This window comes from Salvelinus sp. IW2-2015, linkage group LG18, assembly GCF_002910315.2.
Source record: "Salvelinus sp. IW2-2015 linkage group LG18, ASM291031v2, whole genome shotgun sequence".
In the NCBI taxonomy this organism is placed as follows: Eukaryota; Metazoa; Chordata; class Actinopteri; order Salmoniformes; family Salmonidae; genus Salvelinus; species Salvelinus sp. IW2-2015.
The window spans coordinates 29,724,555-29,748,924 of NC_036858.1; the positions used below are offsets into that span (position 1 = coordinate 29,724,555).

Below are 24,370 nucleotides of genomic sequence, written 5' to 3' on the forward strand. Positions count from 1 at the left end.
CCTTATCTCAGCTCACTGGTCACCATAGCAGCACCCACCCGTAGCACATGCTCCAGCAGGTATATTTCACTGGTCACCCTTAAAGCCAATTCCTCCTTTGGCCTCCTTTCCTTTCAGTTCTCTGCTGCCAATGACTGGAATGAATTTCAAAAATCACTGAAGCTGGAGACTCATATCTCCCTCACCAACTTTAAGCACCAGCTGTCAGAGCAGCTCACAGATCACTGCACCTGTACATAGCCCATCTGTAAATAGCCCATCCAACTACCTCATCCCCATACTGTTATTTATTTATTTGCTCCTTTGCACCCCAGTATCTGTACTTGCACATTCATCTTCTGCACATCTATCACTCCTGTCTTTAATTGCTAAATTGTAATTATTTCGCCACTATGGCCTATTTATTGCCTTACCTCCCTTATCTTACCTCATTTGCACACACTGTATATAAACTTTTTTTCTATTGTGTTATTGACTGTATGTTTTGTTTATTCCATGTGTTATTCTGTGTTGTTGTTTGTGTCGCACTGCTTTGCTTTATCTTGGCCAGGTCGCAGTTGTAAATGAGAACTTGTTCTCAACTAGCCTACCTGGTTAAATAAAGGTGAMATTTWAAAATTAAAAAAAACAGTAAAAACAAAAATTGTGTGTAAAAATGTTTTCAGAGTAAACTTGAATGACTAAAACCAGATATAAAGTATGTAGAAAAKATAATGGACCAATACATTTTTCAATAAGATCCTCTTTGAGAATTAACAATCACCTAAATAAAAGCTAGACAGTGAAGGAGAATCAACATTTTAAAAAACTGCATTCAGAATAATTTTTCTCATGGCATGGGGGCCCCATTGATTTTGTTACAATGCTTGAGTCACTCAGATAGCATAGGCCATGGCCAAATGTGTAAATTTGCAGCAAATTTGTTTTAAAACTGCAACATTTCATCTCCACCACATGGAAAAATGGGTAGAATTGCACGAAATTAGCTTTAAAACAGCTACATTGTGTCACTGCGGCCAACAGGCGGGCCTCGAAAATGTTCGGTCGGCAACAGCACCAGTGACCACGCCCTTGGCCACGCCCACCACCTAAACCCCATTTTGATCCAGAAAAACTAACGTTTTGGCACTATAGTGGACAGCATCAGCCATATTCTCGGTGAGTACGTGTGTTCTATATTTATAGTTGGAGTCCAGGGTTCTGGAAAGTTTTTTTTAGGACAATAAGTTCATCTAGATGGACGTCATAGCCTACAATATGTCTCCCCTTTTCATAGGCATCGATTAGATGGTTGCATTCAATACATGGTCGTTTTTATTGATCTCAGTTTGTCAGTAGAGACTATTTAGTCATGAAAAGTACTTAGTTGTAGAATTGCATGAATTTTGTTTGTAGAAGGACACGTTTTAAAAAAACGTTTTAAATAACCATCCTTAAAAATGTTCCTCTAGCTGGGGTTGGGCTCTGGATGTGTGCAAAGAAAGAAGAAAAGCAGAATTGTCTTTTGTGAACGTGAGTATATTATTAGCCTTATGAATGACTATCCAACCTACTCATCACATTATCAATAGTAGGTCATTTCACATTAGTCTGCAAATTCGATGATGCATGCAATACTTTATCATAAAGGTGATTTTTATTTCGTTATTATTTTTTCTAACTTGAAACTCACGTGCCGCYTATGATTAGCTAGTTAGCTTAATTTTAACGTTAGCTACCAGCTGAACCGTAACTAAATTGCTTTTACGTTTCAATTTTAGCGTAAATAAAATGTAGGCTAATCTATGTAATCCCAAATGTGATTATTTATCATGAGGGCGATAAACAATAACTATTAATCCTCCATACTCCAATACATTTCTGGTATTTTTTTCATTTTTATAACTTGCGGAGGTGTAACGTCAGTCACATTTGAGGACACAAGCTCAAGTACATCGTACAAATATGAAAATATTAAATCTGAATTATGTATTTCCTATTCAACAAAACGTATAAGGCTTGAAGTTACTTGTATGTTTTCAAAATATAGTACAATCAAATTATAAAATGACTCAGTAAGATTTTACCTTGCTTATAACTGTAAAATACATATTTGTATGTTTAGTCTTAGAAAATATGCAAATGTTCTCTAAAGGTCTCTCTTGATCAAAACTTATGCTCCACTCTTCTGAACATCAGACAGGGCTTTAGCTTGGCTTCCTGAACATATTAGGAACTGACCTTTCAGCTCATATTAATATTGTCCGTCTATGAATAACCGAAAGTGTTAATAGTAAAAATATCATTTATTTTTTGTTGATTGCTTTGATAAAGTTTGCTATAAATCGATCTTTGAATGTGCTAGAGCGACGAACCCATCCTGCTTTGCTAGGATCTAAGGATTGCAGACATGTGCATTGTTAGTGGCTGTGACCTAGGGTGTGTTCCTCTGGCCATGCGTTGTTGTTGCATGCCAGATATTACARCGCCTGGATAGGTATTTAATGTATCAGCTAATCACATCATATGTTATAGCAATTTGTCAGGCGATGACACTGTTAATGACGTAGCACGCAACCATTGGTTGATGCGTGCAATGTCTGAGCAGGGGAATGTGACCATCGCGTTTAGCCAGGAGTTGGACAGTTGGAAGAGCGACTGAAATGGTAGGCGAAACATCCCAGCTTCAAGTGGTGTCAGATTTCACAGTCCGAGTCACACAGGCGAAAGAGATATACCAGAAGGGAGGAGGCGAAGCGACAGGGTCCACTCCAATTAAATCGGTCTGCTGGACAACAACTCCCATTTGATAGGGCGGAGACAAGACCATCTCGTCATTATTTACAGTATTTCTGGATATATGGTGCTTTCAAGACAACTGGGAATTCTGATTTAAAACAAGGTCAAATCATGAAGTCGGATCTCTAGAAAGTTGCCTCAGTTTCTGACAAGGAATTCCATGTTTGATGACCTTTCAAAAGTATTTTTGGACATTCCTGCAGTCAGCTTGCCAGTTGCACTCTCCCTCAACTTGAGACATCTGTGGCATTGTGTTGTGCAACAAAACGGCACATTTTAGAGTGGCCTTTTATTGTCCCCAGCAGAAGGTGCACCTGTGTAATGATCATGCTGTTTAATCAGCTTCTTGATATGCCACACCTGTCAGGTGGATGGATTATCTTGGCAAAGGAGAAATGCCCACTAACAAGGATGTAAATATATTTGTGCCCAACATTTGAGAGAGCAGCTTTTTGTGCGTCTGGAACATTTCTGGGAGCTTTTATTTCAGCTCATGAAACATGGTTCCAACACTTTACATGTTGTGTTTATTTTTATTCAGTGTATTTCAGCTATTTTAATAAGATTGCTCTGCTATTAAGATTTTGGGTGCTGATGCATGCCAGATCTTACAACCCCTGGATAGGTATTTTAAGTATCAGCTAAGCACATCATAKGTWATAGCAATCTGTCAGTCGATGACGTGGCACTCTACCATTGGTTGATGCATGCAACGTCTGAGCAGGGCAACGCAACCAATTACTGTAGGAGCATTTGGCTTGAGGAGACTGATCGCGTTCCCCTGTTCAGATGTTGCAAGCATCCACCAATGGTTGTGTGCAATGTCATCAACTGACAGATTGCTCTTACATATGATGATACTTCAAATACCTATCTAGGTGTTGTAAGATCTGGCATGAGTACAACACCTAGTCAGAGGAATGTGCACAATTATACATGTTACTGCGCGGATGGGAGCAAGTCTAGGGTCTGTCTCGCACACTACCTACTAGGTAAGGTGACGCACAAGATTTGCATCTTTACTATACAAGTATGTGTATATGCAGTAGAGGTCGACGATTWTGATTTTTCAACTCCGATACCAATTATTGGAGGACCAAAAAAAGCTGCTGCATATGCCCTGACTCTGCTTGCACAGAATGCAAGAGAAGTGACACAATTTCCCTAGTTAAAAGAAATTCATGTTAGCAGGCAATATTAACTAATATAATAATTAAGCATCGATTATATGCAATGYAGGACGAACTAGATAAACTAGTAATATCATCAACCATGTGTAGTTAGCTGGTGATTATGTTAAGATTGATAGTTTTTTTCTAAGATAAGTTTAATGCTAGCTAGCACCTTATCTTGGCTCCTTGCTGCATTCGCATAACAGGTAGTCAGCCTGCCACGCAGTCTCCTCGTGGAGTGCAATGTAGTCGGCCATAATCGGTGTCCAAAAAGGCCGATTTACCGATTTTGTTATGAAATCGACCCTAATTAATCGGCCATTCCGATTAATCGGTTGACCTCTAATATGCAGGTTATATTTTGTTTTGTTTTGCTTCCGTAAATGTATGTAGTGTAAATGACCCCTTTTTAGAAATGTGTAATGTCAAGGGATGCATTTTCTCAATTGTTTCTGTTTGGTCTTATTTGCAGACTGTGGTATTAAGTCATGAGTCACCTACCTAGATTCTGGAACCTGGGATGGTCTTCCTTTCTTGACTGGTGGAGTAATCAGAGTGTTGTTTCAGAGCAAGGTGATTTGGAATGTTTGTGTGTTATCTGACGSGAGGAGGGTGCACTCTCCAGGGTTCTCAACCTGTGACTAGATATCTACAATACCATGAATTGCTATTGTATAAAGACCTTAACCATGCAAAGAACTTGTTGGTAGTTCTAATGATTGACTTTAACTACTGACTCAACAATGCAGTATCATGAAACTACTACAACTCTATTCAACCCTCTCTCCTTTTTCCTGGTTGGACTATGGGACAACTACAGGACCTTCTCCCGTGTATGGTCAGCAGAATATGAATGAACCTCTTCTGGACAACAGTGAAGGCCAGCTCTTCCTGACCGAGGCTTTTAAAGTCATCATTGAGGAGGTGCTATGTAAAGGCACAGACGTCAAAGAGAAGGTCTCACATCCCTGTCTAATCTCTAGCCTAACATGCCTGTTCTCTGCATTGTGCCATATAGAGTGCCTTCAGAAAGTATTTATACCCTTTGACTTATTCCACGTTTTGTTGTTACAGCCTGAATTCATAATGGCATTCAATATTTTATTTATCACCCATCTACCCACAATACCCCATAATGAAAAAGTGAAAACAAGTTGTTGCAAATTTATTGAAAATTAAGTACAGACATATTTAATTTGCATAAGTGTTTACACCCCTAAGTCAATATTTTGTAGACGCAGCTTTGGTGGCGATTACAGCTGTGAGTCTTTTTGAGTAAGTCTCTAAGAGCTTTGCACACCTGGATTTTACAATATTTTTKACTTTATTCTTAAAATAATTCTTCAAGGTCTGTCAAGTTGATTGTTGATCATTGCCAAAACTAACCATGCCACTCGGGAACATTCCATGTCTTGGTAAGCAACTCCAGTGTAGAGTTGTCCTTGTGTTTTAGGTTATTGTCCTGCTGAAAGGTGAATTAGTATCCCAGTGTATATTGGAGAGCAGACTGAACCAGGGCTTTGTCTAGGATTTTGCCAGTGCTTATACCTTTGTTCCGTTTCTTTTTATCCTGAACTTCTTAGTCCTTGTCGATGATAATCATACCCATAACATGATGCAACCACTACTATGCTTGAAAATATGAAGAGTGGTACTTGGTGATGTGGTGTTTTGGATTTGCCCCAAACATAGTGCTTTGTATTCAGGACAAAAAGTTAATTTATTTGCCAATTTTCTTTTTTTTTCAGTGTTACTTAAGTGCCCTGTWGCAAACAGGATGCATGTTTTGGAATATTTTTTTATTCTGTATAGGCTTCTTTCTTTTCACTCTGTCATTTAGGTTAGTATTGTGGAGTAACTACAAAGTTATTGTTCCATCCTCAGGTTTCTCATATCACAACCATTAAACTCTTTTTACTCCTGAACTTATTTAGGCTTGCCATGACAAAGGGGTTGAATACTTATTGAGTCAAGACATTTCAGCTTATCCAACAAAATGTGGAAGAAGTTGAGGGGTGTGAATACTTTTTGAAGGCACTATATTGTTATGTTGGGCCTGTACCGGTAGGTAGCCTAGTGGCAGGTAGCCTAGTGGTTAGAGCTTTGGGCCAGTAACCAAAAGGTTGCTAGATCGAATCCCCGAGCTGACAAGATGAAAAATCTGTCGTTCTGCCCCTGAACCAGGCAGTTAACCCACTGTTCCTAGGCCGTCATTGTAATTAAGAATTTGTTCTTAACTGACTTGCCTAGTTAAATAAATTAAAAAATAAACGCAAAAAATAAACGCAATTCCACGGTAAGTGACAGAGTTTTCACTTTAAAACGTATGGCAAACAAAAACCAATGATTGCTAAGTTAACCAGACCATACTACTCTATGCACAAGGACTACTTTTAAGTTTCCACAGAATTTTACAAAAACACATTTACTTGAAGAGTGCCGATGCAAAGTTTGGTAAAAGAATGATGATTTGTTCCGTTTGTTATAGGTAGCATAGTTGTTACTCAGTGCTGTATTTTGATGGGTTGCCTGTGCTTGTTATACCCCTGGTCACAGGTGTGTGAGTGGCGCGAGCCAGAGGAGTTAGCTGCTCTGCTAGATCTGGAGCTGCGAGAGAATGGGGAGCCGCAACACCAGCTGCTGCAGAGAATACGTGATGTGGCCAAGTACAGTGTCAAGACCAGTAAGTCGCCCCCCCCTCATCCCTAGCTCTGTCCAGGTTGTTAGGGCGGTTTGCTGCTAGCCGCACTAGCGCCTTGGACCAGAGCTAACCCGACCCCACAGGGAAACATTAGACAGAGCGAGATGAGTGTGGTTTTGGTTACATTAGATTCTTGGTAAATGCGATCGCTTGGGACGGTCCTGAATGCATGCACTACAGTAAAGAGCATATCTCTTTCCAGATCATCCGCGGTTCTTCAATCAGCTCTTTGCCGGGGTGGACTACCATGCCTTGACAGGACGATTCCTTACGGAGGCTCTTAACACTAGCCAGTAGGAGAAAGCAATATATATATTTATATGCACATATACATACCATAAAGTATGTTTTGGTATGAAGATGCTTGTGATGGACTGTTCTTTTACAGGTATACCTATGAGGTGGCTCCAGTGTTTGTCCTGATGGAAGACGAGGTACTCTCCAAGCTACGTTCTCTAGTTGGGTGGGCAGAGGGAGATGGCATCTTCTGCCCAGGCGGTACCATGTCTAACATGTATGCCATGAACGTAGCACGCTACCGGGCCTTCCCAGAAGTAAAACTAAAGGGAATGTGGTCCCTCCCTCGACTGGCTGTCTTTACATCTCAACAGGTGGGGAAAACGGACTGTATGGTAGAAGTAATACACTATTCAACTTCCCATTCATTCATTATACCCAAACTTTCCTCCAGAGCCACTACTCTGTGATGAAAGCGGCTGCATTTCAGGGTATTGGGACCGAGAACGTGTTTAAGGTCAAAGTGGATGATGGGTAAAGTGATCAGAACCTTTCCTTGTGACTCTTGTCAGACATCTCATCATTCTTAGGCATACATGATTTACAGATTTTAACACGTGCTCTCTGTTGTCCTACAGGGGTTGCATGATTCCAGAAGACCTTGCTGAGACAATTGAGCTGGCGAAATCTCAAGCAAGTTTACTGTTTACCTTTTTAATTTACTGTGTAAATTCTATTTTATGTGCTGTGATATTCAGTATTTATACCGATAACAGTAGGAATTGCCAATAGACTACTAGGAATTTCTGATAGACAATCAGTGATATCTTGCACAAGGATCTGATGAATTCTTAGTACTCTATTAGCTTTTAAAATATTTTATCTGCAATTCCTAGTAGTCTGTCGGCAATGCACATATCACACTACAAGGCACCTAGTAGAGATGCAAGGGCATCTTTCATTACCCCTCTTCACCTACCAGGGGGCAGTGCCATTCTTTGTCCATGCCACGTCAGGAACGACTGTACAAGGAGCCTTTGACCCACTGGAGCCCATCGCTGACATCTGTGACAGACAGGGGTTGTGGATGCATGTTGATGTGAGTAAAAAAAAAGAGAAAAAAAAGATCTTTCACTCCAGAATCAAACTTTGTCCAATGTTTTCAGACAACAAAAGTAGTCTTCTGTCAAGATGATGCCCGACGGCATCTATTATGTTGATCAAAACTTCATACCCCATTCCCAAAAGAATGTAAAAGATAGCCACTGTCTAATTTACATCCTTTTCAACAGTTGACCATCTTTCCCATGTATGTTGACCTGAAGAATAAGATGTAGGATCTTAATTTGAGCCAGTTTGCTATAGCAGGAAAATAATCTTGCAGCAACAGGAAATRTGAATTATTTGGATTAGAATTAATGGATTTTTGAAGGGGTTGATGCGTTTCACATAAGGGCAAATCAAGTCTGAATGAATTTCAGACGCCTTTTTAAACCTCAAATACACTACAAATGAAAGTTTCCTGCGTTGCACGAAAGTTCTTCTGCAACAGGGTAATCAAATTAAGATCCTACATCTGTACTGACTGGCGTTCTCTTGTGGTTTGGCACAGGCAGCCTGGGGAGGGAGTGTTCTCTTCTCAAAGGAACACAAACATCTCATGAAAGGAGTTGAGAGGTAGGATTGCATGCTCAGAATACAGTTACCGGAATTAAGTTGTACACAAAACGTCTAAATGTGCCGCTGCTGCTCCTGCAAAAAAAGCTTTAATATGAATTCAGCCTGTGTGTGCTAGTGTACCAAAGTATAGATTAGGTGTCTTGATGTCTCGCATGACTGGGCAAGCCTTCTGAATGGCTCAACATATGACTTTGACTCGCGTGTAATGATGTGTTTGTGATCAGAGCCGATTCAGTGACTTGGAATCCACACAAGATGATGCTGACGGGCTTGCAGTGTTCAGCCATTCTGCTCAAGGACACCACAGTAAGACACCCCTTCACGAGATCCGCACCAAAGGGTTGTTCTTGAGATGCGATGCCATTTGCGTCCCTTGCCTTTGCAACCATAAAAATCACTTAAAAATGACAACTATTTACACATCATACATGGTTTTGTTTATATTGAACTGTTTGTCAATGATAAAATGTAATGCATGTCCTTTATACTTGTTTAAAGGGATATTTGGGCAATTAATCCGTTTTGTTCTACTTACCCATCGTCAGATTAACTCCTAGATACAATTTTTATGTCGACATGCAGTATTGGCTGCGGAACCGATTTTTCTTGATCCATATTCCCAGGGTCTAATGGTCTCAACACGTCTGCGCATGTGCGGGATTCTCTACTTGCGCACAGTCTCTGCTCTACTTGTACGGAACAAGCTCCTCTGAATGGTGTTCGTTTCAATAAATTCAGAGCAAAGCTGAATCAATGTCTGCAAGATCACATAATGATAGTAGGCCTTTTGTACATAACAGAACCAAATATAATAGCATAGTATAATGTTAATGTATCATTTTTAAAAACTTGCGTGTGCGCCACTAGGCAAAATGTGATTTTGATTGAAACAAAACACAGGTATGCTACAGTTTGTTAATGCCATCAACTCTAAAAATCCACTCACTGTACGTAATTGAAAAACTACATAACTAACATCTAAATGCATATTCCCATGAAACTGATTGAGATCAAATGGTTGGCAGGTAGATGCTGGTTGTTTCACCAGTAAAACTTTATAATTCACGATTATAATTCACGATTGACAGTGAGAAATGTGAAGGTAGGGTGACTACAACAATGTGTCTATATATATATATATATATATATATATATATATATATATATATATATATAAACAGTGATGAAAAAGTACTAATTTGTCATACTTGAGTAAAAGTAAAGATGCCTTAATAGAAATGACTTAAGTAAAAGTGAGTCACCCAGTAAAATACTACAACTAAATTTTAAAGATACTTAAGTATCAAGTTTTTTTTAAATAAAAAAGTGGTTTATTATATAAAGTAAACATGATGGCATAATTTTTACAGATAGCCAGGGGCATGCTCCAACACTTTTACAAATGAAGCATGTGTTTAGTGAGTCCACCAGATCAGAGGCAGTCGGGATGACCAGGGATGTTCTCTTGATAAGTGTGTGAATTAGACAATTTTGTCCTGTCCTGCTAAGCATGAGGCGGTGCACAATTTGGCCCAGCGTCGTCCGGGTTAGGGGAGGGTTTGGCTGGCCGGGATGTCCTTGTCCCATTGCGCTCCAGCAACTCCTTGTGGCGGGCCGGGCGCATGCACGCTGACTTTGGTCGCCAGTTGTACAGTGTTTCCTCCAACACATTGGTGCGGCTGGCTTCCGGGTTAAGCAGGCAGTGTGTCAAGAAGCAGTGCGACTTGGCAGGATCGTGTTTCGGCAGACGCATGGCTCTCGATCTTTATCACTCCCGAGTCCGTACGGGAGTTGCAGCGATGGGACAAGATTGTAACTACCAATTGGATATCACGAAAAGGGGTTAAAAAAAAAGTGAAGTAAAAAAAATATATAAATTGTAATGTACAGATTCCCCAAAAAACAACTTTAGTACTTAAGTATTTTTACTTGAGTACTTTACACCACTGATATTAAAGGCAATTACATTTTTTTTTTTTTACCAAGATAAATGTCCCTAAGTTGTATGTCATTGGTGTTGCCGTCTTGAAAATCACTCATTACAAAGGTGCACTACATTACCAAAAGTATGTGGACACCTGCTCGTCAAACATCTCATTTCAAAATCATGGGCATTAATATGGAGTTGGTCCCCCCATGTTGCTGCTATAACAGCCTCCTCTCTTCTGGTTAGGCTTTCCACTAGATGTTGGAACATTGCTGCAGGGACTTGTTTCCATTCAGCCACAAGAGCATTAGTGAGGTCAGGCACTGATGTTGGGCGATTAGACCTGGCTCACAGTTGGCGTTCCAATTCATCCCAAAGGTGTTGAATGGGGTTGAGGTCAGGGCTCTGTGCAGGCCAGTCATGTTCTTCCACATGATTTCGACAAACCATTTCTGTATGGACCTCACTTTGTGCACGGGGGCATTGTCATGCTGAAACAGGAAACACCAAACTGTTGCCACAAAGTTGGAAGCACAGAATCGTCTAGAATGTCACTGTATTATTTCCGTTATTTCTCTTCACTGGAACTAAGGGCCCTAGCCCGAACCATGACAAACGGCCCCAGACCATTATTCCTCCTCCACCAAACTTTACAGTTGGCACTGCTTTTGGGTCAGTAGCGTTCTCCTGGCGTCCGCCAAACCCAGATTGGTTAAGCGTGATTCAGCACTCCAGAGAATGCGTTTCCACTGCTCCAGAGTCCAATGGCGGTGAGCTTTACACCACTCCAGCCAACGCCTGGCATTGTGCATGGTGATCTTAGGCTTGTGTGCAGCTCCCAACGAACAGTTCTTGTGTTGACGTTGCTTCCAGAGACAGTTTGGAAACTCGGTAGTGAGTGTTGCAACTGAGGACGGGCGTTTTTTACATGCTTCAACACTCGGCGGTCCTGTTCTGGAGCTTGTGTGACCTACCACTTCGTGGCTGAGTCGTTCCTCCTAGACGTTTCCATTTCACAATAACATCACTTATAGTTGACTGGGGCAGCTTTAGCTGGGCAGAAATTTGACAAGCTGACTTGTTGGAAAGGTGGCATCCTATGATGGTGCCATGTTGAAAGTCACTGAGCTCTTCAGTAAGGTCATTCTACTGCCATTGTTTGTCAATTTTATACACGTCAGAAAAGGGTGTTGCTGAAATGGACGGATCCACTAATTTGAAGGGGTGTCCACATACTTATGTGAGCATTCCCTCCAGTAGTCAACTGTAATCAGGGGAGGGGGTCTATTTTAAAGAAAATGGCTAATCACATCCTTTCATGTCATAAATTTGAAGATTCCGTTTATAATTTGGTAGCCTGGTTGCTAGTGTTTTTAGCGAACACTCCATGTTATGTGCCAAGTGACACTGAGTGGAATGTTAGCTAAAAAGCCCAATAATTTGGTGTCCAAAAAAAGGGAAATTACATTGAGAAAATTGTGAGGATATTGTAGTGACCCGCATAGACGGACTGCTATGTGTGTCTGAGTTACATTGTTCCCTTGTGTTGTTGTGGGACTTTACCAGTACCCAGGTTTCGTGGGGTCTGGCATGCCAGTAAACCTGCTCTCTGCCAATCAAAGGAATTCCTGGAACGTTCCAGTACCACGGGTCCTTGTGGTTGGTGGGGTTGGGCAGGGGCCTGGGCACCACAGGTTTAAAGACCATGCTTTCTATAGTTCTCCTTCTTTCCTGTCGTGACAGTTTGATACCTGTTTGTCTTTTCAGTTATGACCAGTCTGTTGCCATTTTTTTTTGTTAAATCTCAGCTATTCTTGATCTCTTCCCCTTTTCCACAGCACCTATTGAAACATTGCCACAGTGCGGATGCAAAGTACCTCTTCCAGCAGGACAAGTTCTATGACACGAGTCTGGACACGGGGGACAAGTCGATACAGTGTGGCCGTAAGGTTGACTGCCTGAAGCTGTGGTTGATGTGGAAAGCTGTTGGGTCAAAAGGCTTGGAAGAGCGTGTTGACAGGGCTTTCGCCCATACAAGGTACAAACATAGACATTCACAAACCTACTGCTGTAAGTCTGACTAGTCAAGCTCCTTACTTAAAACACCTTAGAGCTGTCATTTAAAAAAAAATGTATCGAATCTACAGTACAGTCAAGTTTGGACACCTACTCATTCAAGGGTTTTTCTTTATTTTTTACTATTTTCTACATTGTAGAATAATGGCGAAGACATCAAAACGATGAAATAACACACATGGAGTCATGTAGTAACCAAAAAAGTGTTTAATTTATATACAAATATATTTTATTAAGTAGCCATACTTTGCCTTGATGACAGCTTTGCACACTCTTGGCATCTCTCAACCAGCTTTACCTGGAATGATTTTCCAACAGTCTTGAAGGAGTTCCCACATATGCTGAGCACTTGTTGGCTGCTTTTCCTTCACTCTGTGGTCCAACTCATCCCAAACCATCTCAATTGGGTTGAGGTTGGGTGATTGTGGAGGCCAGATCATTTGATGCAGTACTCATCACTCTCTTTGGTCAAATAGCTCTTACACAGCCTGGAGCTGTGTTGGGTCATTGTCCTGTTGAAAAACAACAAATGATAGTCCCACCAAGTGCAAACCAGATGGGATGGTGTATCGCTGCAGAATGCTTAAATGTGCCTGGAATTCTAAATAAATCAGACAGTAAATCACAGACCCCCTCAACATCACACCACCACCTCCATGCTTCACGGTGGGAACCATACATGCAGAGATCATCCGTTCACCTACTCTGTCTCACAAAGATACAGCAGTTTGAGTTTATTTTATTTTTGCAGGGACAGTGCACATTAATCAATGTTTCAGTAAAAGTGCCGGTTTTAGCCAGGCGGCTAGTTTTCAACCGCAGTCCCTGGGCAGGTTATTAAAAACAATTACAATACAGACAATCAATGAGCAGTGAGCACACGCAGAGCAACATAGGACAAGCAAGACATAGCATACAGACAGAGCAACATATCACAAAAAGCAACAAGACAAAATCCATAAAAGCAACAGTGTTTCCACACCTCACAAGCTACAGACATGGAAAGCGGCAATACACAGCTAGGGATTATGTTCACAAATCTGATTGACCTTTAGCCATGTCTTCATGTTTTTTGTGAAAGTGTAATAGGTGGTGCAGTTGTGTGTGTCTGATGGCAGTGTATTCCAGACATGGGAAGCTCTCACAGAGAAAGCGGATTTACTAAAGGTGCTTTTCGTTAAGGGAACTATACAGTCACCTCTCATGGCAGACCTTGTGGATCTGCTGCCATATGTTTGGGTTTTCTGTTTAACAGAAATACTGAGTGGAGGGGGAGCCAAGCCATTTAGGATCTTGAATACAAGACGTGTCGGTGTATTGCACAAGATTTTCCCAACTCAGGAGCTCATGCTTTCTGAGGATGTAACAGTGATGATGGCTATTGGGCTTCCTATCAAGCACTTTGAGAGTCTGTTTGTAGACAGACTGAATGGGTTTCAATGCTGTACAGCAAGCTTGGGCCCAACTAGTCAAGCAGTATGTTAAGTGGGGGAGTATCAAAGATTTGAAGTACAGTTTTGCTACCTCCTGTATCAAACAATTTCGTATAAATCGGAAATTAGCTAGGTTGAATTTGGTTATTTGAATGACCTTTTTCACCTGCTTTTTAAAAGAGAGGTTGGAATCAAGTATGATGCCAAGGTACTTAAAATCAGATACCACCTGGAGCTTCTCCCCTGACACACAGACATCTGGCTCAGTAGCATTTGTTGCCCTCTTTGTGAAGAACATGCAGACAGTTTTTCACATTGAGATGCAAACACGAGTCACTGAGCCACTTTGTAACCTGGACCATTACAGTAGTGAGTTCTTGTGCAGCTTGTTGTTTGCTCTTTGCATGCACATATATCACTGTATCATCTGCATACATTTGAACTTCAGTCCCAGTACAGACAGAAGGTAGATCATTAATGTACAGGCTGAACAGGAGGGGCCCCAGTATTGACCCTTGGGGCACACCCACATCATAGCTAAGAGTGGGCGACAGCTCATTGCTCTCTCTGACACCCTGAGTTCTGCCTTAGGTATGATTTCATCCATCTCAAGGCATCGGGGGACAAGTTGAACTTGGACAATTTTGTGATGAGAATCTCATGGTTAACAGTATTAAAAGCCTTCCTTAGGTCCAGAAACACAGCCCCAACATCGCCCCCTTTGTCCATCTTGGACTTCACATTTTCCAGAAGAAAGCAGTTGGCCGTTTCTGTGGAGTGTTTCGCTCTGAAACCAAACTGCGTGGAGTGTAATGTGAAGGAGCTGTTGTTGAGGTGGGCAATCAGTTGTTCTGCTACACACTTTTCAGCAACCTTTGACACCACAGGTAGTATACTAATGGGCCTGTAGTTACTCACGTCAGCAGGGTCACCCGATTTAAAGATGGCCAACTTCCATACCCTTGGAAACACCCCCAGACCAATAGATGTGTTGGTTACCTTAGTAATGTGGCCGATGAGTGACTCTTTGTAGTTTTTAAGAAAGGTAGAGTCCAGTCCAAACACATCTTTGGCTTTAGAGTTCTTTAGTGAGCTAATCACCTTGTTCAACTCTGACTCAGAAACCTCCCTTATGATGAAGACAGGTTGAGCGTCATTTACTAGCACTGAGCCCAAGAAACCAGTGGAGGGGTTCTGTGTCAGTACCCTGACAGTCAATAAAGTAGGAATTGAAGGCTATTGCTATTTCGACTGCATCCTGTGTTAGATTGTTATTCACCATGATTTCTAGTCTTTTTGCAGTATTACTATGGTCTTTCCCTGTTAACTTTTTTATATTCTCCCAGATCAATTTAGAATTTCCCTTTGCTTCACCAATTATGTTAATAAAAAAGTTTGCCTTGGCCTGTCTGATTTTTCTTTCATCACCTTATTTCTCAACATGGTAAACCTATGTCTGTCATGCTCTAATTATAATTTTAGGGCTGTTTTTAGAGCATAATCTCGTTCTTTCATCAATTTCCAGATTTCTCCATTTAGCCAAGGAAGAGTGCTCTTTTGACCAGGTTTGGATTTGATTTTCTTTCGGAAACCATTTATTGTAGTCTGGATTGTGGATAGAACCTGACGATCAGCTTCCACATCTGTATAGGACAAGATATCATTCCAGTTAATTCCCTTAATTGCGTTTTCAAAATAATTTAATTCACTCTTAGGTATTCTTAGTTGGAACCAAAAATCTCAAATTTGGACTCATCAGACCAAAGGACAGATTTCCACCGGTCTAATGTCCATTGCTCGTGTTTCTTGGCCCAAGCAAGTCTCTTCTTATTATTGGTGTCTTTTAGTAGTGGATTCTTTGCAGCAATTTGACCATGAAGGCCTGATTCACGCAGTCTCCTCTGAACAGTTAACGTTGATGTCTGTTACTTGAACTCTGTAGCATTTATTTGGGCTGCAATTTCTGAGGCTGGTAACTCTAATGAACTTGTCCTCTGCAGCAGAAGTAACTCGGGGTCTTCCTTTCCTGTGGCGCTCCTCGTGAGAGCCAGTTTCATCATAGCGCTTGATGGTTTCTGTGACTGCACTTGAAGAAACTTTCAAAGTTCTTGAAATTTTCCGGATTGACTGACCTTCATGTCTTAGTAACAATGGACTGTTGTTTTTGTCTTTGCATATTTCAGCTGTTCTCCATAATATGGACTTGGTCTTTTACCAAATAGCCTTATCTTCTGTATATCAGCCCTACCTTGTCACAACACAACTGATTGGCTCAAACGCATTAAGAAGGAAAGAAATTCCACAAATTAACTTTTAACAAGGCACACCTGTTCAATATAATTAAAATAAATATATTTTGATTTAACACTTTTTTTGGTTACTACATGATTCCATGTGTTATTTCATAGTTGATGTCTTCACTATTATTCTACAATGTAGAAAATACAAACAAACCAAATTTATTTTGCATAAGTAGGTGTCCAAACTTTTGACTGGTACTGTATGTCATTGAAAGACATTTCAAATGTTGTGGAACACTGATCTCTGTGTTGACCGTCCAACCATAGATATCTGGTGGAGGAGATGAGGAGCAGAGAGGGCTTTGAGCTCATAGGGAAGGTGAGTCATTGTTTTAGCAAATGCATAGAAAACATTTTCTTCTCCCGTTTTTATCTCACCTATTTCTTCCCGCTTTTGTTCTGTTGAACAGCCGTTGTTTGTGAACGTGTGTTTCTGGTTCATACCACCCAGTCTGAGGGGAAAGGAGAACAGTCCAGACTACAATGACAGATTGTCAAAGGTTGGTGTGTGTGTGAAGTGCTTACTATGAATCCAGTTATTTTTTTACCTCAATTGCTATGATATATTCTATATTTAATCCAGTTAGTTTGTCTGTCTGGCTGATACAATGCTTCGGTGATCTTGTGTCTTCATCAACAGGTGGCTCCAGTGATTAAGGAGCGTATGATGAAGCAGGGTACTATGATGTTGGGCTACCAGCCTCAGGGTGAACGAGTCAACTTCTTCCGCATGATAGTAATCTCACCGCAGCTCTCCCACCAAGATATGACATTCTGTCTGAATGAGATTGAGAGGCTTGGGAATGATCTGTGATAGTAATTATACCTAAATATAGTCTTGCATCTCCATTTATGTCATGGACTCTCAACAGATATGTTAGTTTTTTTTACAATATGATCAATGTTTATCAGTCTAATGGCACTGATTGTGGACAAAGATGCCAAACAAAGTGTTTGAAATGTGGTATGTGACACCGTAATAAACCTAGTCCAGTGACTTATTGTATGGCCTACTTTATRTATTATTGGGTTGTAGAACATGATGTAGGAGATTCTTCTAAGAAATGCCCATGACAAATGCTGACGGAAGCCTGATCAGTGCAATGATACCTGGTGTAGACAGACAGGCAGAGGAGCCCATGGGCTGCAGCAGAACTCCATAGAGAAATCATCCCTATATACACTGAACAAAAAATATAAACGCAACAATTTTGCAGTGCGACAGCATACGATCTCCTTTACATAGAGTTGATCAGGCTGTTGATTGTGGCCTGTGGAATGTTTTCCCACTCTTAAATGGCTGTGTGAAGTTGCTGGATATTGGCAGAAGATGGAACACAGAGCATCCCGAACATGCTCAATGGGTGACATGTCTTGAGTATGCAACTAGGACATTTTCAGCTTCCAGGAATTGTGTACAGATCCTTGTGACATTGGGGCCCTGAAATTATCATGCTGAAATGTGATGTGATGGTGGAGGATGAATGGCACGACAATGGGCCTCAGGATCTCGTCACTGTATATCTGTGCATTCAAATTGCCATTGATTGTTGTCCGTAGCTTATGCCTGCCCATATCATAACCCCACCACTATGGGGCACTTTCTACACAACGTTGACATTAGCAAACCTCGCCCACACAACTCCATACAAGCTGTCTGCCATTTGCCCAGTACAGTTGAAACCAGGATTAGTTCGTGAAGAGCACATTTCTCCAGCGTGCCAGTGGCCATCGAAGGTGAGCATTTGCCCACTGACGTCAGTTACGATGCTAAACTGCAGTCAGGTCAAAACCCTGATGAAGACGACGAGCACGCAGTTTAGCTTCCCTGAGACAGTTTGACAGTTCGTGCAGAAATTCTTTGGTTGTAAACCCAATTTCATCAGCTGTCTGGTCTCAGACAATCCTGCAGGTGAAGACACCGTATGTGGAGGTCCTGGTCTGGCGTGGTTACATGTGCTCTGCAGTTGTGAGCCCGGTTGGACGTACTGTCAAATTCTAAGTCCATGAAAAAGTGTTCTAAGGGGCCACTTCCTGGCGTCAAACCCGCCATGCATTTTGACTGAGCAGGGGCAGGCTGGCCATATGGCATTTCGTAACAAATGCAAGATGGGCTGGTCCATTTCTAGCCCAGTGGGCCTGTCTAAATAGTTTTTTGCGCAAATTATCATTATCTGGCTAATAATGGGGGCCTCAAGGAAAATAATGGGTCAGTCTGGGGGCCTCAAGGAAAAGAGCGGGCCGGTGTGTTAGAAATTCCAGGCCCGATTTTTGGTCTCAGTCTGCCCCTGTGACTGAGGTTGCCTAAGGTCACTACACCTTRAGGGCTGCATTAGCATTTGGGGTCAAAGAGAAGGGCCACGCMTAAATCTCTCAAAGGGACTAAGTCTGGCTATTAGTGGTGCCTTGTCTGGCAGCGAAACAGTTCATTCAGCCTCATTTACTGCCTTTACAAAAAGACATAGCTGATATGGCTGATTTGCTTAAACAAATGTTTTCTACTGACAATTGAGATGTACAAATTATGGCATAAGGGGACAACAAGCGGATAAGAGGCAATCCGTAATTTCAAGTAAGACAATGAGGTAGCTAGGGCGGACGTAGTCAATATAACTATTTGTTCAGCACTTTTGAAATGTACAGCGACAGAATTCAGAACATGAGCCGTTCTTACAGTATTCTCCCTGTACACCAAGTCAGAGATGTAGGATAAATAAAGGGGGAATATAAGCTTCATGTGCACCACCATGTCAGAACAGAAGGCTAACATGCTGACCAGACCGCACGCACTTTTTTCTCTCTCTCTCTCTCTCTCTCTCTCTCTCTCTCTCTCTCTCTCGTTCGTTCGTTCGTTCGTTCCCAGTTGTCTTGCACTCACTGAAGTCTGACATTTCCCAGTTCTGAGTTTCCAGTTGTTTTGAACGCGGCAGAAGTCATACTGGATTGACAGCATGGCCAATGTTGAATGTTAATCCTTTTTAAGCTTGGAAAAGAGACCCTTAAACCTGGACCACACATCCACTCCACTGAATAGCAGGCTATGTGATTGCTTTGCAATGCTTGTAGTTAGCCACTGATTCCTTTCAAACCACTCATTGAATTTGCGATTTCCAACTTGTTGGGTAATGTTTATGTCCATTGGCCGATGAGCACCTGTACTTTTTATCTGTAATTTATCTTCATAATTTCTCTTGATATGACAAGGATTGAAAAGCTAAGGATTGCTAGCTAAGATTTTGAAGTATGATGTTGACATGATAAGTCCAGTCAAAGCTACAGTAGATATAACATAGATTTTGTGGTGACAGTGTCCCCATGAGTGACAGAATACTGAGCCAATCACAGTGCAACTACAGAACATTACCAACCCCTATGCTTCGTATTTTCTACTGGCTGCGCCACCACCACAGAAAGCAATGAGCTAGGCTGAAACACCTGCATTTTGGAGCTGCCTTACTTAAAACCTCTTGACGCTAGGAGTCAGATTATTATAATTTTTTTTTAAATAACGTTCCCAAGGTAAATKGACTATTTCTCAGATCCAGATAGTAGAATATGCATATAATTTACAGATTAGGATAGAAAACACAAATTATTGTCTGTGAGTATAACAAAACTGATTCTGCAGGCGAAAACCTGAGAATATCTAACCCGGAAGTTATTTTTAATTTTTTTTATCTGTGTTTCCTGGCCCGTCTTTCTTCCATTTAAAGGGGTATCAACCAGATTCCTTTTCCAACGGCTTCCTCGGGCTGTGACCAGGCTTTAGACATAGTTTCAGGCTTTTATTTKGAAAAATGAGCGAGATTTTTCAAAACTAGTCAGGTGTCCTCTGATTAGTTCCTGCGTGCGAGAGGGGTAGCTCTCCATTTTCTTTTTCTCTCTTATTGAATAGGTTACGGTCCGATGGAAATATTATCGATTGTGTATGTTAAAAACAACCTGAGGATTGATTATAAAAAACATTTGACATGTTTCTACGAACATTACGGATACTTTTTGGAATTTTCGTCGAACGGAACGAGGCTTTGGTTTTCTGAACATAACGCGCAACCCAAATGGCGTTTTTTTGTTATAAAAGTAATATTTATCGAACGAAAAGAACATTTATTGTGTAACTGGGAGTCTCGTGAATGCAAACATCTGAAGATTATCAAAGGTAAGCGATACATTTTATTGCTTTTCTGACTTTCGTGACCATGCTAATTTGGGGCTAGCTGTTGTAGCATTGATTGATACACTCACAAAAGCTTGGATTGCTTTCGCTGCAAAGCATATTTTCAAAATCTGACACGATAGGTGGATTAACAACAAGCTAAGCTGTGTTTTGGTATATTTCACTTGTGATTGCATGATTATAAATATTTTTTGTAATATTTTGCGCCCTGCAATTCAGCGGTTGTTTAGGAAAAKGATCCTGCTAAAGGGATCCGTAGCGCAGAGAAGTTAAGAAAGCAACAATGATTGATTTTTTTTTTTTACATTGTTTGCTAAGTGATGTGTGACACTGATAAGTTACACATGCAAAACAGGCACAAAAAATATTTTTTTTTTTTTGCTGAACAGGTGGGGCTCAAACAGGGCCTGACTGACTGAATGACTGTCGCCACTGCTTCAATACAAAACCTAAGAGGCTCGTGGTTCTCACCCCCTTCCATAGACTTACACAGTATTTATGACAACTTCCGGAGGACGTCCTCCAACCCATCGGAGCTCTTGCAGCATGAACTGACATGTTGTGCACCAAATCAAAGGATCAGAGGAGGAATCAAGCACTGAACGCATAAGCTAGAGCTAGCTAACACTTCAGTGCATAAAAAGTGGTGAGTAGTTGACTCAGAGAAAAACCATAGTTGAACAGTTTTGAACAAATTAATTTGTTAAAAAATGACTGAGAAGCGAGAAAGAGAGCTAGCTAGCTATTTTGTAGTTTTTTTTTACTTACTTAGCTAGGGAATGCAGCTAGTTAGTTTATCCTACTCAAACMCCCGGCTATGTTACCTAGCTGGCTATGGCTACCCTACATTGGAACTCTTCCAAGTCAAGGTAAGCTTTAGGTTTAGTTAATTTATTTCCACCGGGGCCTGCCGGTGTAACTGCTAAACTCCTTGCTAACTGTACACTGCATGATTGTAGCGGGTTTACTAACGATTTAGTTCTGGTAGCTATGTTGACTTGACGTTAGCTAATATGGTGATAACAATGTTGGCTGTGTGTAGTGGTTATGAAATGAAGGTTTGGTTTGGAAAGGGTTTTTCGCCTGGTCACAGACTGAAGTCCACAAGCGAAGTGAAAAGGTGAGAGTAGGAGACCGTGTAGATGTGAGAAGGAATTATCCAACAATCAAAGGCATCAAGCTGTTTGTACGTGGCTGCAATGAAAGGGAACTGTTTGCGTGTGGGGTTGTATTCATTCTGCCAATTCTGTTGAAAAACGGGGATAAACATACCTGAATGTATCCAATATAAACTCTTGTGATGATCAATAAGCCTGAATTAATAAAATATGATTAAAAAACAATGACAAAAAATCTGAACGGGAAAGCAAATCAATCAATCAATCAATACAAACCATATGAGAAAGGTACACGTAAACCAAAGCATTAAAGGACAGAAGACAGATTTCTGTCTATCAGGGTCTGGATAAGTGCCAGGATCTCTGTTTGTATAGCAGGGCCATTTGCCTAGCAACTCTATACTAGGAGCAGGTGGGATATGTCAAATAACAGCCACTAGACCTGGATCAGCTCCCTTTTATTACAGGTGCTGCCAAAGAGAAAACATAGTGTATTCAGACCCCATTTTGTCCCCTCCTCAATCTACACACAATACCCCATAACGACAATGCAAAAACAGGGTTTTAGAAGTTTTTGCGAATTTATTTTAAAAAACTAAACAGAAAAAAACGTATTTACATAAGTATTCAGACCCTTTACTATGATATTTGAAATTGAGGTCAGGTGCATCCTGTTTCCATTGATCATCATTGAGATGTTTCTACAACTTGATTTGAGTCCACTTGTGGTAAATTCAATTGATTGGACATGATTTGGAAAGGCACACCTGTCTGTATAAGGTCCCACAGTTGACAGTGCATGTCAGCAAAAACCAAGCCATGAGGTCGAAGGAATTGTCCTTAGAGGTCAGAGACAKGATTGTGTCGAGGCACAGATCTGGGGAAGGGTACCAAAAAAATTCTGCAGCATTGAAGATCCCCAAGAACACAGTGRCCTCCATCATTCTTAAATGGAAGAAGTTTGGAACCACCAAGACTCTTCCTAGAGCTGGCCGCCCGGCCAAACTGAGCAATCGGGGGAGAAGGGCCTTGGTCAGGAAGGTGACCAAGAACACGATGGTCACTCTGACGGAGCTCTAGAGTTCCTCTGTGGAGATAGGATAAACTTCCAGAAGGACAACCATCTCTGCAGCACTCCATCAATCAGGCCTTTATTGTAGAGTGGCCAGATGGAAGCCAATCCTCAGTAAAAGGCACATGACAGCCCACTTGGAGTTTGCCAAAAGGCACCTAAAGACTCTCAGACCATGAGAAACAAGATTCTCTGGTCTGATGAAACCAAGATTGAACTCTTTTGCCTGAATGCCAAGCATCACGTCTGGAGGAAACCTGGCACCATCCCTACGGTGTCGCATGGTGGTGGCAGCATCATGCTGTGGAGATGTTTTTCAGCGGCAGGGACTGGGAGACTAGTCAGGGTTGAGAGAAAGATGAGGTCCAGAGTGCTCAGGACCTCAGACTGGGGCGAAGGCTCACCTTTCAACAGGACAATGACTCTAAGCATACAGCCAAGACAATGCAGGAGTGGCTTCAGTACAAGTCTCTGAATGTCCATGAGTGGCCCAGCTAGAGCCCGATCGAACATCTGGAGAGACCTGAAAATAGCTGTGCAGCAATGCTCTCCATCCAACCTCGCAGAGCTTAAGAAGAATGGGAGAAATTCCCAAAATTTGTTTATTTAATTTAACTAGGCAAGTCAGTTAAGAACAAATTCTTATTTACAATGACAGCCTACCCCGGCCAAACCCTAATGACGCTAGGCCAGTTGCGCGCCGCCCTATGGGACTCCCAATCTTTGCCGGTTGTGATACAGCCTGGAATCAAACCAGGGTCTGTAGTGACGCCTCTAGCACTGAGATATAATGCCTTAGACCACTGCGCCACTAGGGAGCCCCCCAAATACAGGTGTGCCAAGCTTGTAGCATCATACCCAAGAAGACACGAGGCTGTAATCGCTGCCAAAGGTGCTTCAACAAAGTACTGAGTACAGCATCTGAATACTTATTTAAATGTGATATTTGCAAACATTTCTAAAATGTTGGGGTATTGTGTGTAGATTGATGAGGGGAAAAAACKATTGATTTGATTCATTCTGAAAGTTGTCATATTCAAGTTCAATCCATTAAATAATTGGCTCTCCAAACCAATATATTTTTTTAATGTATTTTAATTTTTTATTCATACAAACATTCCTAAGGTCGTTCAAAGTTGAATTGCTGTTTAACGGATGCCCTGCCTTTTCTCCACACCCTGCAACAAAAAAAAAAAAATAGCAGATGTGTTATTTTTTGGGCAATATATGCGGCGCTTTGTTTATAATGCATTGTCCGCTCTACCTTGATGCTTTCTCAAATTGATGCGCAAGAGTCCAAACGGCTTTAGATCACACGCTCGGATTATGTTCGAGCCTCGGATTGGACAGTGAAACACACACGTATGGGGGGTGATGAGGGCCATAATTAAGCCTCGTGAAGCTACTGATACTGTCACGGCCGTTGCTGGAAGAAGACCAAGGTGCAGCGTGGTGAGCTAACATTTTCTTTTATTTGTTAAAATGTCGCCAACAAAACAATAAATAACAAAAATGACCGTGAAGCTTCATGTAGACGTGTTCACATAGTGTTCACGTCGTGTAACATGGCACTGACACGTCACGTGTCAGTTTACGTGTAAGTTTATTACAATCTTACAATTAACTCCTTAAAAACATCTACATGTGTTATGCGCCACATGTTGATTTAAGTGTCTGTTTAGTTTATTATTAAAGATCT

The 24,370-nt window shown here is 41.3% G+C and overlaps 1 protein-coding gene across 1 annotated transcript; it reads left to right on the forward strand.

Annotated features, from left to right (window-relative positions):
• The first annotated feature begins 1,068 nt into the window (after nucleotides 1-1,068).
• LOC111977864 (cysteine sulfinic acid decarboxylase) lies at nucleotides 1,069-17,301 on the forward strand. The gene is made up of 16 exons (XM_024007619.2): nucleotides 1,069-1,158; nucleotides 1,452-1,512; nucleotides 4,423-4,523; nucleotides 4,771-4,907; nucleotides 6,507-6,633; nucleotides 6,854-6,944; nucleotides 7,040-7,262; nucleotides 7,343-7,422; nucleotides 7,527-7,581; nucleotides 7,871-7,987; nucleotides 8,501-8,565; nucleotides 8,793-8,874; nucleotides 12,334-12,533; nucleotides 16,572-16,623; nucleotides 16,715-16,804; nucleotides 16,945-17,301. The coding sequence occupies exons 3-16, from the start codon at nucleotides 4,439-4,441 to the stop codon at nucleotides 17,116-17,118; spliced, it is 1,578 nt and encodes a 525-aa protein (XP_023863387.1). The 5' UTR covers nucleotides 1,069-1,158; nucleotides 1,452-1,512; nucleotides 4,423-4,438; the 3' UTR covers nucleotides 17,119-17,301.
• The last annotated feature ends 7,069 nt before the right edge of the window (nucleotides 17,302-24,370 follow it).

Bases quoted from the DNA above. Each gene is read 5' to 3' on its own strand.
- LOC111977864 (XM_024007619.2), top strand. From the start codon at position 4,439: ATGAGTCACCTACCTAGATTCTGGAACCTGGGATGGTCTTCCTTTCTT. The intron at 7,988-8,500 runs GTGAGTAAAAAA...GGTTTGGCACAG, and splicing joins GGTTGTGGATGCATGTTGAT to GCAGCCTGGGGAGGGAGTGT. The intron at 12,534-16,571 runs GTACAAACATAG...GTCCAACCATAG, and splicing joins AGGGCTTTCGCCCATACAAG to ATATCTGGTGGAGGAGATGA.